General features: G+C 40.6%; 1 protein-coding gene across 41 annotated transcripts in view; it reads left to right on the top strand.

Moving 5' to 3' along the window:
• The window catches only part of CAST (calpastatin), a 113,721-nt gene extending 98,625 nt beyond the window's left edge, over positions 1-15,096 (top strand). For 24 of the 41 annotated variants that reach the window (XM_082723915.1, XM_082723895.1, XM_082723894.1 and 21 more), the window contains 7 exons: positions 1,056-1,163; positions 2,462-2,554; positions 3,487-3,531; positions 3,943-4,032; positions 5,316-5,387; positions 13,496-13,560; positions 14,512-15,096. In XM_082723915.1, coding sequence (XP_082580041.1) covers positions 1,056-1,163; positions 2,462-2,554; positions 3,487-3,531; positions 3,943-4,032; positions 5,316-5,387; positions 13,496-13,546 — 459 coding nt within the window. In that variant the 3' untranslated portion in view covers positions 13,547-13,560; positions 14,512-15,096. The remainder of the gene's footprint in view (positions 1-1,055; positions 1,164-2,461; positions 2,555-3,486; positions 3,532-3,942; positions 4,033-5,315; positions 5,388-13,495; positions 13,561-14,511) is intronic. The other 17 variants (XM_082723917.1, XM_082723897.1, XM_082723896.1 and 14 more) reach the window with 1 other exon arrangement.
• Positions 15,097-15,821: the final 725 nt, after the last annotated feature.

Below are 15,821 nucleotides of genomic sequence, written 5' to 3'. Positions count from 1 at the left end.
GGGACCAAAGCTTTTCCAGACTTCCTTGATTAATTTTCTGCGCAGTATCCAATTATACATTATCGAGGCGAGGAGACCACACCACATCAAAGAGATCGCCCTAAACCAGATCCCCATCTTCTTCGGATAAGAACAAGTGCCTCATTTGCTAGATGGAGATGAAGTGGCTTTAGTGAAGTCAGCTACACTTCCTTTCCTTTTGATGTAGCATCAAAGCCTGCTTAGTGCTCTAGTCGGAGATTCTGCATGAATTTTCCTCCTGTTGGGTCAGCCTCAGGATCATCTGAAAGTATCCAGAGGCCCCAATGACAAAGTCCAGACTCAGCCGTGGGGAGCTCCACCATGATTAGCTCTTATCCTGGGCTCCAACGAAGCACTTAAGACCAGGAAAATGCCCGGTGTATGTGTGTGTCTGCCCACAATGATGAAAGTGCCCGTGCACAGAAAGGAAGAAGCATCATGACCCAGGCTGCTTTTTACCCTTCTGTCCTTAAGACATGAGGGCTCTGTGCTGGCTGAGGGAGGGGTGGACTTCAGCAATCCCGAGCCTCTGTGCCCTTTACCAGTATGAATCAGGATGACCCCTTTCCCATTCTATTTCCTGCCATAAAGTCTAGTTTCATTTAATATTTTGAATGAAGACATCACACAAACCCAGTCTTTACTTAAATGAATACATGTGGGAATCAGCCATCATCCTGTGTTTTCTGGAACATCAGACTGTCCCCGGGAGTGTTGCATACACTGAACGCATAGGAAGGCAGGTTTTTCTAACCCATCAGGCCAGGAACACCCCCTCCCCTCCCTGTTTTTTTGGAGGGGACTTTTTTTTTTTTTTGAGGGGAAAGAAGCATCTGGGGGTAGGTAGAGGGTAGGTAGACAGGCCCATGCAAGTGTAGAGAGAGAAAGAAAGATGAGGAGCGCCACCCAAGGGTCTGCCCATCTCCCAGGTGAAAGTCTCGTGGAGTTTATGGAAGTCCTAGTGGCCACGTTGGGGCCACTAAGAGGACTGATTTATTTGGCTAAACAGTGACTAATTGACATTGGCTTTTTAGCAGCGCGACAACAAAGAACTGGACGATGCCCTGGACCAACTTTCGGACAGTCTAGGACAAAGGCAGCCTGATCCTGACGACAACAAACCAATGGAGGATAAGGTCAAGGTAAAAAATATATAAGTGAAATTAAAGGTTTTTGTAGCATAGGGTATCCTACTGTGCACATAAAAGGCGGGGGAGGGGGAAAGCACTTCCAACGTGGGGAGTTTTAGTGAACCGTTGGATAACTTCATGCTCACTTTTTCCTTCTCTGTAGTCTGTTGAATTTTTTGCCTCCGGGAGGACTATGCTAGTGCACATGCTTGGGCAGAATGTCCTGTTCAGGAACCCAGACTTAGTTATGGGGGGAGAGTATAGCTTTACTTTACATTCTCCTCCCATATTCACTTGTCTTTGGATCTGGCAAAAAGCACAATCACGTATATCATCTAGAAATGCATGCATTTTTTAGGGTGACATAATCTGTGCCTGTAGGGGCACAGTTCCCCTGTTTGTCAGAGGTTTCCCTAGGAGCCTCCTGAGCCGTCATATCTCTGCGTGCAAAGCCCTAAATGAAGCGTTGGGCCAATGGTTGCTACTGAGCAGAGGCACGTGTGCAAGGCACACACTGTTAGCTCTACATACCTCCCAGCACATCAGTAAGTGCTTGTCCATGCTAACAATAGTCCGTTTAGCCTGGAACCAGGAACTAAGTGACCAGCCAGATCCATGGCCCAGGGCATTTCAAAGGATCCTTAGGTCTTCATTCTGTTATAGGATCATTGATGTGAACTTGACCTGTATTTGACAAATGAAATAATGATGCAGAAAAATACAGCCTGCCCCCCCTCAGAGGGTGGGGTGTGGAGTGTATGTCTCTGAATCTATGACAGATGTGTCCCCGAGAGGTGAGGATGCAGGGAGGTGTAGCTGCTGCTTCCAACAGCAGGTGCTCCCCGCCACCCCCCGCCCCAGCTCAAGCAGTCAGCACACTCGCACACTCACTCAGGTTGGCTGTGCCAGCTGGTCCTTCGGGGTTGCTCTGAGATGTCAGAGTGGTAAATAATTCCTCTCTAAATATCAAAATACAGTGACTTGATCTTTTTATCTAAAAAACTCACATAATGACCAAAGATAGCTTATACTGTTGGGTTTTCTTTCTTTCCATAGTTTCTAGGGACAGATATTGCATCATTTATCTTAAAATACAGATAGAAATCCACACTTACGGATGGACGTGTAGAAGCACTGAGGTTCACTTTTTTTTTCCCCCATCAAGTCATGTCTGTTGAAGTTACCTGTTGTCTTGTTACTTAGAAAATAGAGTGTTTGTTTCGGGAAAGTAGGGTAAGTTCTGGCTGCTAGGTTTTAGAAAGTACTGTCTACGTGAAGGAGCAAATATTCAATCTGTTTCATGTTTTCAGGAAAGAGCTAAAGCCGAACACAGAGACAAGCTGGGAGAAAGAGATGACACCATCCCGCCTGAGTACAGGCACCTCCTGGACAACGACAACGAGGTACATGAAGGCCGAGGCCGAGGTCGAGGTTGGCTAGACAGCACAAAGCTTCGTACATCCAGATCTCCCTTGCAAGGAAGAGGAGGCGCACTTTCACAACAGCATAAAAATGTGACATGAAGGAATACTTTTAATGCACGATACCACCAGCAGCACTGTTTTGAGTAAAGACAGGCGAGACCAGATTCCCCATCCCAAGTCCTCCTGCTAGATCTAAAGATACTCTGTCAGGTCTTGGGCCCTTTGTCTCTAAATGCAGGCAGTTGTCCTCAGGTCAGGTGGGCCTGTACCCTCAGCTTTTAGCTCTGCATTGCAAGTCAGCAAGATGACAAATCACCCGTTCTGCACCTATTGAGAGAGAAGCAAGGAAGCCTCAGAGCATTCCCAGTCTCTACTGCTGGTGGTGGGGCTGAGCACTCCTGGGCTTGAGGTGTTTTCTTCAGTGTCTCTTAGAGAATTCAATTCTCCTTGCTTGCATTCTGTATTCCTGAAGGTAGCCATTCTGCATCCTGCTAGAAGCCTCCCTGCTTTGGTAGTGCTATCTGACCCTGATTGTATTCCCTGGGAGAGGTACCATTTAACGTCCTTGCCCTTGAAGATGGGTAAGGTCCCCGCAGAGTTACACTTGTAATCCTGAAGAAAAGTTGTATGCCGTCCCAGCCCCTCACATGCTTCCAACGTATTATAAGCTTTTATAATTAAGACAAAAAACACGAGTTACTTCTTGTAATATTGGAAGTTGAATTTTTAACACATGATGGCAGGAAGTTCCTAAACAGTTGTTTCCTTCACTTCCACGACCAGACTCGAGATTTATCACTTCCTGCACATCTCAGGCAAGGCATCAGACCAGAGAGTCTACAAGTTCTGACTACACCTAGGGAAACCTTTACAAAGAGCTATGTCTAACCAGTAACCTACCTGTTTTTAAGGGCAAACCAGCAAAGCCACCTGCAAAGAAACCCAAGGACTCAAAGGTAAATACCACAGCAGCCATGTTCCCATAAACAATGGTTTTTGTTTTTTTTGTGGTTTTTTTTTTTCATTCTAGTGAAATCTGGAATTTATTGAATGCCTGCCCTGGGGTTGGTACTATGCGAAGATGAGTAGGGTGTGTGATTTCTCTCTTCCAGCCCTCACGAGAGCATGTTTAGACAGACCCATCTTTTCAGATTGAACAATTGAGGCTCAATACTAAGCAAACTGTTAAAAGAGAAGGAAGGAAGGCTGTAAGGAATTTCACGTCTAAATTGAGGAAAGGAATGTCAGCAAGGTTTCCTTTTTCTTTTAATACCTTATTTTCAGTGATGGGGGAAAACGTCCCTTACAGTATTTTTGCCTTGTGCTTCTTCACTGGTTATTCACGGTTATTTCTGTTAATATCTCAGAAACCTGAAGATGACAATGACCCCATCGATGCTCTTTCAGGCGATTTTGACAGCTGTCCTGCACCCAAGGAAACGTCAAACACAGCCGAGGTACTTTGCTTCTTCATATGGACTTTCTGTGTCTACTTAGAACTGGAGGCTGCAGAACGAATTCAGTGATGCCATAGAGAAGTTGAAAAAATGCATAATTATACTACCCTGCCAACATGATTGGGCATATTTATCTTTTCCTGTATATATATGTTATGATACATTATATATTTGTATGTAATGTAATTTATATCTAATGTGTATATAATATATATATAACTAAACTAGTATATACTTATATATTTATATGTATTTAAATATTAAAGTGTGTATTTGTGATCCATTCCTTTAGGTAATATAAGTTCAAGCCCATATCTAATACATTACTTAATATTATTTCGTAAGTGTTTTTCATGTCGCTGTACCCTCCCCACAGCCATCGTGTTTGATGGCCCCACTATTGGTGCTGGGCAATAATGCTGTCTCTGCTCATTGAAGATGAGAGCAGCCCCCACCTGCACTGCACCTTCTCATGGCTGTTGCCCGTCTGTCCCTCAGGGCCGAGGTCAAGCATCAGCTCCTTCAGGCACACTCACTGCTTCTCCCTGCCCACACCCAGTGAAGGGCTCTCCTGTACTCGGGGCTACACTTGGTCCGTTTATTATACCAGGGAGTGGTGCACTTTATGCAGCAGCTGTGGTCAGCATTAGCAAAATTCCTGGGACAGAGCAGGTGCTCAGAGCAAGTGATTAAAGAGGAATGAAAATAAAGTATGTGGCCTTTAACCTGTAAATACACCCTTATATAAATCAAATAGAAAAGTGAATTGAGTGCACTTGATGGCCATTTTCAGAACAATTAATAGTGCAGATCTGTTTGCTCTTGTTTTGCTCTTACTAAACAGCTCTCCCAATCACTAAATTGTTAGTCCCCTTCATGTTGGGTGATTGAATTCCTAACTCCCTCAGCATCCTGCTTCTCACTCCTGGGTAAATAATGCCTTTTTAGCAAACAGGACTTTATTTTTATAGAAAACTTGCCTCTAGCTCTCTGTGATAATTTCTGCTATTAAATTTGTTTTCTTTAACACAGAAAATGAGTATCCCATCCTTGCTCTGTTGGCACATAAAAACCAGTACTGACAGAAACAAGCTGTTTTCATGAGCAAATGTCCTCGTGGACATTGGCAGAATATCAGTGTGACCCACGTTTTCCTCTGTATTTTTAATCCTTTTTACTTTCTACCTTTAAACACTTCTATGTATATTGAAAGTTTTCCATTATTTAATTGCACTCAATGGACTGATGATAACAATGGCCTCATTACGTTGCCTTTGCTTTAGGACAGAGTCAAGAGAACTGCTCCCAGCTCCAAAGCACCCAAGAATGGAGGGAAAGCAAAGGATTCTGCCAAGGTAAACGGCTCTAAATATTACTACAAAGTAGCAACTACATGGAGTGGCATTTATCCTTTTATCCATTTTGTTTCTAACTGGAATCTATTCAGAATAAAATAGTAGTTTAATAGTTTAAGCACTGTATATGCCAGAGTACATCTTGCTAAAGAAATTGAAGTTCTAGAGACTTAAAGTATGTGGTCCTTTAGAAATCTCAATGATAATATTTTTAAAGAGTTTATTTATTTGACAAACAGAGATCACAAGTAGGCAGGGCGGGGGTGGGAGAGGAGGCACCCGCTAAGCAGGGAACCCAGTGCGGGGCTCAATCCCAGGATCCTGACCCAAGCCGAAGGCAGAGGCTTTAACTCACTGAGCCACCCAGATGCCCCCTCGATGATCTTTTTTTTTTTTTTTTTTTTAAAGATTTTTTTTATTTATTTGACAGAGAACACAAGTAGGCAGAGAGGCAGGCAGAGAGAGAGAGAGAAGCAGGCTCTGCACTGAACAGAGAGCCCGATGCGGGGCTCAATCCCAGGCCCCTGGGATCATGACCTGAGCTGAAGGCAGAGGCTTTAACCCACTGAGCCACCCAGGCGTCCCCCTCAATGATCATTTTTAACCCAATTCAAGTTCCTTGCATCCCCCCCCCCTTTGTCACACAAAGTATTACGGTGCGCAATGCCCACCAAGCTGTGGTAGCCCATGATCAGTTCCAGCTACTGCCTGCCAGTGTGCGCAGCTAGCTTTGCCTTCAGTTTCATGGAGAAAATTGAGACCACTCTGCACGAAATCCCAAAAGTCCTCTACCAACCTTCCCACTGGAAACCCTCTCCCCTCCTTGCCCTGATATAGCCCTTCCGTCTGAGTGGTCAATAATCAACTCTCTTCAGTCTGTTCATTTTGATGCTTTGTCCTTGTATTATAAACTTTCTAGTTTTCCCCACTTTAAAAGCAGTTCTCCAACTTATAAGCCTACAGCCCAATTCCTTCCATAAGTTCACCTCCCTAAGACACCTGTAATTCCTGCTTCCTCTGCTTGAGCCCTGCCTGTGATCAGTGATGACTTGCTGGTTGCTAGTTCATTGGTCCTTATCAATCCTTTGTTTACTTGATCTCTCAGTAGTTGGCTTTGGAGCATTAAGAGTTGAGCCTGTGATAGATTAAGCCTTTGGCTAATACTGGGAAGGGTGAATTTTTTTATACCTTCCCCCCTCTAAAGACCCACATCACTACTATGTATATAACACATTGACAGTTCAGATTCATGTACTATGTTTCATTAAATGTAAATCCCCAGTTATTTTAAAAAAAATGCCATTAGGAAAAAAAGTCAGCAATTTATGTGATGTTATGCACTGTAAAAACCATATCAAATTCAGACATATTTAAATGGTGGTGGCAGCGGTGGGGGAGATAATGCCAGGAAATGGGGTTGGTATAAAGCTTAGGACATGGAAGTAGCATACAGAATTAGAGGAGATCCGAGGGTTTCTATGATCCAGAATATTCATTAGATGCCACCTCGAAAGGACAACTCTTAGTACATCATTTTACATGTTGCTCTAGAAAGTAGAACTAAGACCAATGACTGATTAGAAGTTTCAAGGTCCAAGGGTACCTGGCTAGCTCAGTCAGTAGAGCTGAAAACCTTGATCTTGGGGTTGTGAGTTCAAGCCTCATGTTGGGTGTAGAGATTACTTAAAAACTTACTAAAAAAGTTATAAGGTCCAGTTTCTTAGAGCTGGGCATTAATGAAGCAAAACTGTTACTCAAAATTACTCCACATGCTCCAGGCAAGAATGCAAGTTAGGTGAGACAACTTCTAGATCCTTTCCTACTCCAAGGACATAGAAATTTAGTTAAAATGGTTAGTACTATGATCCTCTGACTATAATGAGAAATTGAAGTTATAGTTTAAAAACCATACTCCTGCTGCATCAAAAGTCTAGGAAGCAAGGTGGTGACCTAGGAAGACCTGAACTCACCTTCTCCTGTGGACAATCTCCAGGTACATATCCAACAATGTCCTATGAAAAAAAAGCCCAAAACTGGCTGAGTGACTCATCTAGCAAATGAGAACATCCCAAATGGAAGCAGGACAGGAACAGTTTTGTTTTTGTTTGTTTGTTTGTTTTTTTAAGATTTTATTTATTTGACAGACAGAGATCACAAGTAGGCAGAAAGGTGTGGGGGGGGAGCAGGCTCCCTGCTGAGCAGAGAGCCCGATGCGAGGCTCTATCCCAGGACCCTGGGATCTGACCCAAGCCGAAGGCAGAGGCCTTAACCCACTGAGCCACCCAGGTGCCCCAGGACAGGAATAGTTTTAACATAAACCCCACCCCAGGAACCGTGACCCGTAATCAAAAGGGAACTCAAAACCCACAGCTTCTTCCTGAGGAGCAAAGGATTTGAACCCCTTATTAGGCACCTGTCCTTTTAAGACCTGCATTTGAGAGAGAAAGGGCCTGAGAACACAGACTCATCTGCTCCAGAGTCCAGCATGGAGGCATCCAATTGAGAAGCACCCAGACTTTCTGTGAAACTGTCATGGCTCATCTTACACATTGGGCCGAGGGTCAGGCATCTTACATAGCACTTGTCTGGGGGTTCAAATACTTGGCAAGACAGAGGGTGGTGGACACCATCTTTCTAGTCTCCACCTGCCTCACGTCAGGTTATCAGGATCTCCTGGAAAGCAGTTAATATATTCATTTGGAGAGCTAGTTTTTTTTGACTGCCACCAAAGGGAGGACCCCCAGATCACTGGGCTCTGGCAAGCCAGCAGGACTTAGATTGTGGTCTCACAGGACTGTTTATATGTGCATTCTTTAAATGATGCTGTGTAAGGCGTTAGCTTCCATCTAGATGCTGACAAGAGATCCTCCCCTTTGGGACCCTGACAGATCATGGCACGCTCTCAAATTACCAGGTGCCACTAAAAAGAAAATTGTCTAAGAGCCTGTCACAAAGGTTTGAGAGACAACCAAGAGCCCGGGCAGGGTTGAATAATAAGGTTCATCTCCTGGTTCAGGACTACTACTGTCTGTTTGAGAAACCAACACAGAGTCAAGGAAAATGAAGCAGTGGATGAACAGGCTTCAAATCAAAGAAAAAGATCAAACCTCAGGAGGAAAACAAACGAAAAACAGAATGGGATTTACCTGATAAGTCAACATAATAGTTAAGATGATGCTCACCAGGGGTGGCTCCGTCAGTTAAGCTTCCAATTCTTATTTGGTTTAGGTCATGACGTCAACCCCCACGGGCTCCATGCTCAGTAGGGAGTCAGCTTGGGATTCTCTCCCTGCCTCTCCCTGCCATACACACACTCTCTCAAATCTTAAGAAAAGAAAAAGATGCTCACCCAGTTTGGGAGAGGAATGGATGAGCACAGAACTTCCACAAGAGATGGGAATAATGACAAAGTACCAAACAGAAGTCACAGAGCTAAAGAATACAGTAGCTGAACTAAAACACTGAATGGGTTATGAAGCACAAGAAAGGGTTAGTGAACATAAAGACATAGCAGAACTCACCAATTAGAGTAATAAAAAGAAAAAAGAATGGGGGGAAAAAAAGTAAAGATAGGTTAAGATGTTGTCAGACAACAACATCAAGTAACCGAACATTAATATTACCAGGGTCCCAGAAGGAGAGGAGATAAAGGGGCAGAAAACGTATTTGAAGAAATAACTTATTTGAAGAAATCCCTAGCCTGCAGAAGGAAACAGACATCCATACAATTCCCCAAAATGAGGAAACTAAAGACACTCACACCAAATAACATTATAATTGAAAAATCACAAGTTAAAAATCAAGGAGAGAATCTTCAACATAGCAAAAAAGAAAAGAAAAGAAATCAATTGTCTCTATCAGCAGATTTTGGCAGAAATTTTGCAGGCCAGAGCAAGTGGCGGGATCTGTTAACAATGCCGATATTAAAAAACAAAAACAGGGGCGCCTGGGTGGCTCAGTGGGTTAAAGCCTCTGCCTTTGGCTCGGGTCATGATCCCAGGGTCCTCTGCTCGGCAGGGAGCCTGCTTCCTCCTTCTCTCTCTCTGCCTACCTCTCAGCCTACTTGTAATCTCTGCCTGTCAGATAAATAAATAAAATCTTTAAAAAAAACAAAACAAAACAAAACAAAAAAACACGTTCAATGAAGAATCTTCTACCCAGCAAAGTTGTCATTCAGAATAGGAGAACAAAAGTTTTCCAAACAAGGAAAAGCTAAGAGTTCATCAGCATTAAACCAGCCTTACAAGCCAGGTTAAAGGGACTTCTTGAAGCTGAAAATAAAGGGTGCTCCTTAGTAACAGGAAAATTTGTAAAAGAACAAATCTCACTGTAAAGGTAAATATATAGTAAAATATAGAATAATGTGAAGGTATAAATCAGTCACGTCCAAAGCCAGTACGGAGGTTAAAAATAGTAGAAATTGACTATAATAATCCATTAAGGGATACACAAGTTAAAATTTGTAAAATGGATGTTAAAAAAACGTGGGAAGAGTAAATATATACAATTTTAGGACAAACTTCTTAGCAACTTTAAATAGACTTTAACGTTATCATATGTAAACTTTGTAAATCAACAGTAAATGCACAAAAAGGAATATAAGCTTACAAATACAGAAAGTCATCAAATCACAAAGGAAAAGAGAAAAAAGGAAAGAGGATCTACAAAACAGCCATAAAACAATTAACAGAATGGCAATGAGTACATAATGACCAGTTACATGCCAACATAATGGACTGTGGAGAAGAGAGAAACCTACATCCTACTAAGACTAAAAGCAGGATGTAATATTCATTAATTACCACGGAGATTAAAGCCGTCATCAGAAACCTCCCAAACATTCAGGACAAGACAGCTTCACTAGAGAATTCTACTACATATTCAAAGAATAATTAATACCAGTCCTTCTCAAACTCCTCCCAAAAATAGGGAAGGAAAGAACACTTTCAGACTCATTTTACAGGCCAGCTTTACCCTGAAAACAAAACCAGAACAGGACATAGGAAAATCACCAGACAGTATCTCTGCTGAACATAGATTTTTGAAATATCCTCAAAATAGTATTAAGTGGTTCATATACCATTATCAGGTGGGAATTTTTTCAAAGGATATAAGGCTGGTACACCAAATTATTCAATGTGCTATATACCGCATTAATAAAATGAAGGGAAAAAATCCTATCATTTCAAAAGAAGTGGAGAAAGCAATGGATAACTTTCAGCTTTCACTTAGGATAACTCTCAACTAAGTTGGTATATAGCAAACATACCTCAACATAACAAAAGCCATATATGATATACCCAAAGCATCATACTTAGTGGTGAAAAGCTGAAAACTTTCCTCTAAAAATAGGAAGACATAAATGCCCACTTACCACTTTTATTCAATATTCTGTTAAGTCCTGTTCAGAGCACTTAGGCAAGAAAAATAAAAGGCATCCAAATTGGAAAGGAAGAAGTAAAACTGTCAATATTTTCAGATGATAGAATATTATATACAAAAAATAACCAAAGAATTCCTCCAAAGACTGTTGAATTTAGTAAAGCTGCTGTATACAAAACTGATACATAATAATCTTGCAATTCTATATGTTAATAATAAAATGGGAATAATCCCATTTGCAATTATATCAAAAAATAAAATACCTAGAAATAAATTTAACAAGGGAGCTCAAAGAACTATCCACTAAAAACTCTTAAGACATTGGGGCACTTGGGTGGCTCAGTGGGTTAAGCCTCTGCCTTCGGCTCAGGTCATGATCTCGGGGTCCTGGGATCAAGCCCCACATTGGGCTCTCTGATCCCTCCCCTCTCTCTCTCTGCCTGCCTCTGCCTACATGTGATCTCTCTCCGTGTGTGTGTCAAATAAGTAAATAAAACCTTAAAAAAAAAACAAAACCTCTAAGACATTGATGAAAGAAATTGAAGGCACAACTAAATATAAGTAACGTCTGTACTTAACGGACTGGAAGATTTAATATTATTAAAAGGTCCATACAACCAAAAACAGTATGCAGATTCAATTCTATGCCCATCACCATTGCAATGGCATTTTTTCACAAGTATTTTAGTATATGTGCTGCTGAAGTGAGCACTTTCACAAATATTTTTAAAATCCTAAAATTTCTACAAAACTACAAAAGACCCTGAACAGCTAAAACAATCTTAAGAATAAGTAACCCGGAGGCATCACACTCCCAATTTTAAACCACAGTTACCAAAACAGTAATGGTATTGGTATGAAAACACACACATAGGTGACCAAACAGAGTAGAGAACCCAGAAATGAGGCCACATGTATAAGGTCATTTTACAACAAAGAAGTCAAGAATATACAATGGGGGAAGGGAAAGTCTTTGCAGTAGTGTTGGGGAAACTGGACCCCTGACTTACACCATACATTAAAAAGCTCAAAATGTTTATTAAAGACTTGAATTTAAGACCTGAAACCATAAAACTTCTAGAAAACGAGGGGGTAAGCTCCTTGACATTAGTCTTCGCCAGGATTTCATGGACCTGATACCAAAAGCAAAGTCAACAAAAGTAAAAATTCACAAAAGGGACTAGATCAAACTAAAAATCTTCTCCACCACCAAGAAAACCACCAACAAAATGAAAAAAATGGCAGACCCGGTGGGAAAAAAATATTTGCAAATCCTACATCTGATAAGGGCTTAATATTGAAAATGTATAAAAAAACATAACAAAAAGCAACCAACATGATTTAAAAAAATGGGCAGATAGAATATTTTTCCAAAGAAGACATACAGAGGGCCAACAGGCCCATGCATATATGCTCATCGCCATTAATCATCAAGGAAATGCCAGTCAAAATCACAATGAGGTTATCACCTCACACCGGTTAGGATACATACCTATTACCAAAAAGAAGGAAGTACTGGGGAGGGTGTGGAGAAAAGGGAACCTCATACACTGTTGGTGGGAGTATAAATTGGCACAGCCACAAAGGAAAGCAGTATGGAAGTTTTTCAGAAAATTAGAAATAGAACTACCCTGTGATCCAGCAGTTCTTCCTTTGGGTGTTTATCCCAAGAAAAGGAAAACTTAGGAAAATACATGCTCCCCTCTGTTCATGGCAGCATTAATTACAGTAGCCTAGAAATGGATACAATCACAAGTGGCCATCAGTGGCTGTATGGACCAAGTAGATGTGTGGATACATACAATGGGATACTCTTCAGCCATAAAAAAGAAGGAAATCTTCCATTTGTGAGAATAGGAATGGACCTTGAGAGCATCATGATAAAGTGAAGTGAAGTCAGCCATTCAAAGAAAGATAAATACCACATGATCTCGCTTCTATGGGGAATCTAAAAACAAAAGCAAACTCATCTGCTGGTGGTTGCCATAGGAGAGAGGGATGTGGGGTGGGTGAGAAGAGTGAAGGTCAGAAGATACAGACCTTCCTAGTTATTTAAAAAAAAAAAAAAAAGTCATGGGAATATATAGTACAACCTAGTGACTACTGTTCATAACACTGTATTTGCATATTTGAAAGTTGCCAAAAGAGATCTTCAATGTTCTCATCATAAGGGGAAAACATTTTTAACAGTGTATGATACCTAGATGTACTAGGTTCATCATTTTACAATATATACAAATATCAAATCCTTGTTGTACACTTGAAACTAATTACATGTCAATTTATACCTCAAAATGGAGTGAAACCCGTAATCAATATAGGAAACCAGACTTGATAATTAGTTGCTCATGCACTTGTATCTCAGTGGATTAGCTTCCCAACAGTGCCCCCAAGTAAGAAAGAAATCACTATAGAATGAATGAATAGCATTCAAGAATTCCTGTGTTTTTCTTCAACTATCGTAGCCTTCAAAAAAAAAAAAAATAGAGTAAAAAATTTTAAATTGCCTAAGGTTATTTTTAGTTTACAGACTTGAAGGAGAATAATTCATAGTTTGGGATAAAATGAAAAGGAAATCCTTAGGTTAATCTAACTTTCCTCCACTGACCTGTCATCTTTGGACCCTTTAATTCGGAAAAGCCCATCTCTTCTTAAGCATCTTCTGATAGATCTGCTTTGTGATACTTTATCCAGGAGTTCAGTGATCATTCTGCTTTTCCTTTTAGGCAAAGGAGGAAACTAAGAAGCTAAAGGCTGATGAAAAAAATACAAGTTAAAGTTCACACTATTGGTAAGTTGGGTGTTTGTTGTAAATGAAAACTGTACCTTCTATAGACCTGTGTTACAGGCAGGGAAACCAAGTCTGCTTCTTACTCGTGCTTTCTGTTAACTATTGGCATGAAATGCACATTGCAGTGTCTAGAGGTTAATTCAATGAAAGCAATAAATGAAATCATGGGCTACTACAATGTTTAAAAATAATAATTTTATAATTATGAGTTCTTTTAAAATCTCAAGCCAGGTTCCTAAAGAAAATGACTGCCTAAGTCTAGCCGGGCCTTCAAAACCCAAATGTTTGTGACTACCGGTTACTGTGACAAAGCCCAATTAGCCTGTGACATCTTACAGACCAGTGTTCTTAGGGTGCTCATGTCCTCAAAAGACCAACATGGTGGGCTAGACAGCAGTACCCCTTATGGTCTAGTGGAAATTACAGGGTTTTCTGGAACAAAGGTGAAAAAAAAGATTGCAAAAAACTAAGATGAACAAAAGTGGTCAAAGTCAAGCACTTTGTTTAATCCTACTTGATGGTGACTTAAGAACTAATGTAGATGAAGGACTCCGATTTATGCTGAAAGCCCTTACCATTCGTACTGTGTAATTCCTCCTACCAAGGAATGGGTCTTACTCTAACCCTCAAACCTCCTGACCACTGGCTGACCAAAGCCTAAAGAAATTAAAAATGTAGGTTAGATTGGGTTAGTTTCTGTCACCATGGTAAGGTATTTCCTTTAACAAGGGAGGTATCCTTATTAGACCTATTCCAAAGATATTCACCCAAATTACAAGTTTTTTATTTTCTAAATTCTAGAATTTTTTTAAGATGTTCATGTTTACTTATAGGAAATTCCTTGTTGTCTCTGTTAGTGCTTTTAGTAAATGTTAAATTGACTCTACCCATGTCAAGAAAATTACATATCAAATGGTTTACTAGATTTTTTTTCCTTTTGACTTTTTCAAGGTATCTGCCTATAAAATCTTCAGCTGGTGGATGGTGACTTTTGAAGGACAAAGCTTTGAACAGCAGCAGATTTTTCTGGGTGGCTTCTAGACAGTGTTACTTGTCCAATCTTGATATCCTAAACATTGGTTATTCTTTTCCCAGAAAGAAAATGAATTTGTGTGGTTCATCTGTGTTACTGTACTGAGTATTGATAAACTTTGAATTTTTAAAAAATGCCTTCAGTTGGGAGAGACGGGAACTTTATATTTCTATGAGATATATTTGATAGTTTCTTAAAGCAACACATAAAAAAAGGAAAAACCTTTGCAAACTTTTGCACATTCTACACACAGTGCCTGTAAATCTCATTAGTATTTTCAGTTAGCACTTAATTCTTTTGTTGTTGTTAGCATTTGGAAAACAGTGCTTTGAATGTGTCGAATGTCCTGACTTCTCATGATCCATTTCCTATTGGGCTTTGGAATTGTACTTGAGATTTCTTTGGGTTAATGTTTATAAGTCAAACCTAAAATATTGTACATTGGGCACATTATCTCCTCTTGGGCTGCTAATAAATTAATAGATAACCTGGACAGACCAGGACATACTGCCATCAGTATCCTTTTTTGCCAGAGGTTAGGGCTTCTGCCCCTTAGAGCCAGCACAAAAGATACTGAGACTTGAATCAAGTCAGAGAAGCAAAATGCCGTCTGTGTCACCACATAATGTGTTCCGAGAGTAGTAAAATCTAATCCTTAGAATATGCATATGCCTTGAACTTGGGTTACTGTGTTAAGCTATGCTTTCCATTTCTGACACACGTAACCAGAGCAGCAATTGTTTGCTTAGAGCCATTGCCACGTTAGTCCGTGCACTGTATCCCGACTGGCTTCATGGAAGTTGGGTTTACCAAATACAAAAACTTTTACTTAAAGAAAAAAAAAAAAAAGCTACCAGACTTTAAAAACCTGGTTTTCCCCCCACAGTAATTTAAGAACCAGACTCTGAGACCCTAGACGTGGGTTTCTCAGATCTTCTGGAATGAGTTGTTTGCGAACCTAGCACTGATAGCCTTGAGGGGATTCTGATAAATATCATCTTTATTTCTTGGTCCTGAAGGCAGGAAAAGATATCAGGTCCTTGTAGTCAAACTGATTTGCAATTTGTTTCCAAAGAAACCAGCCTTGTCAAGCAGGTATTTTAAATTTTTATCAGAACTTAACTGACTTCACTAAAACTCAGTATCACTAATACTGTCGAAGGGTGGGGGAGGGCAACCACAGCAAAAGAATGGCTTAGAATGGGGCATAAAATTAATTCTCTTCAAA

The sequence above is a fragment of the Mustela nivalis genome (assembly GCF_964662115.1).
Source record: "Mustela nivalis genome assembly, chromosome: 3".
Taxonomy (NCBI): domain Eukaryota; kingdom Metazoa; phylum Chordata; class Mammalia; order Carnivora; family Mustelidae; genus Mustela; species Mustela nivalis.
Note: the sequence above shows the minus strand (reverse complement) of the source record. Positions and strands in the feature narration are given on the sequence as shown.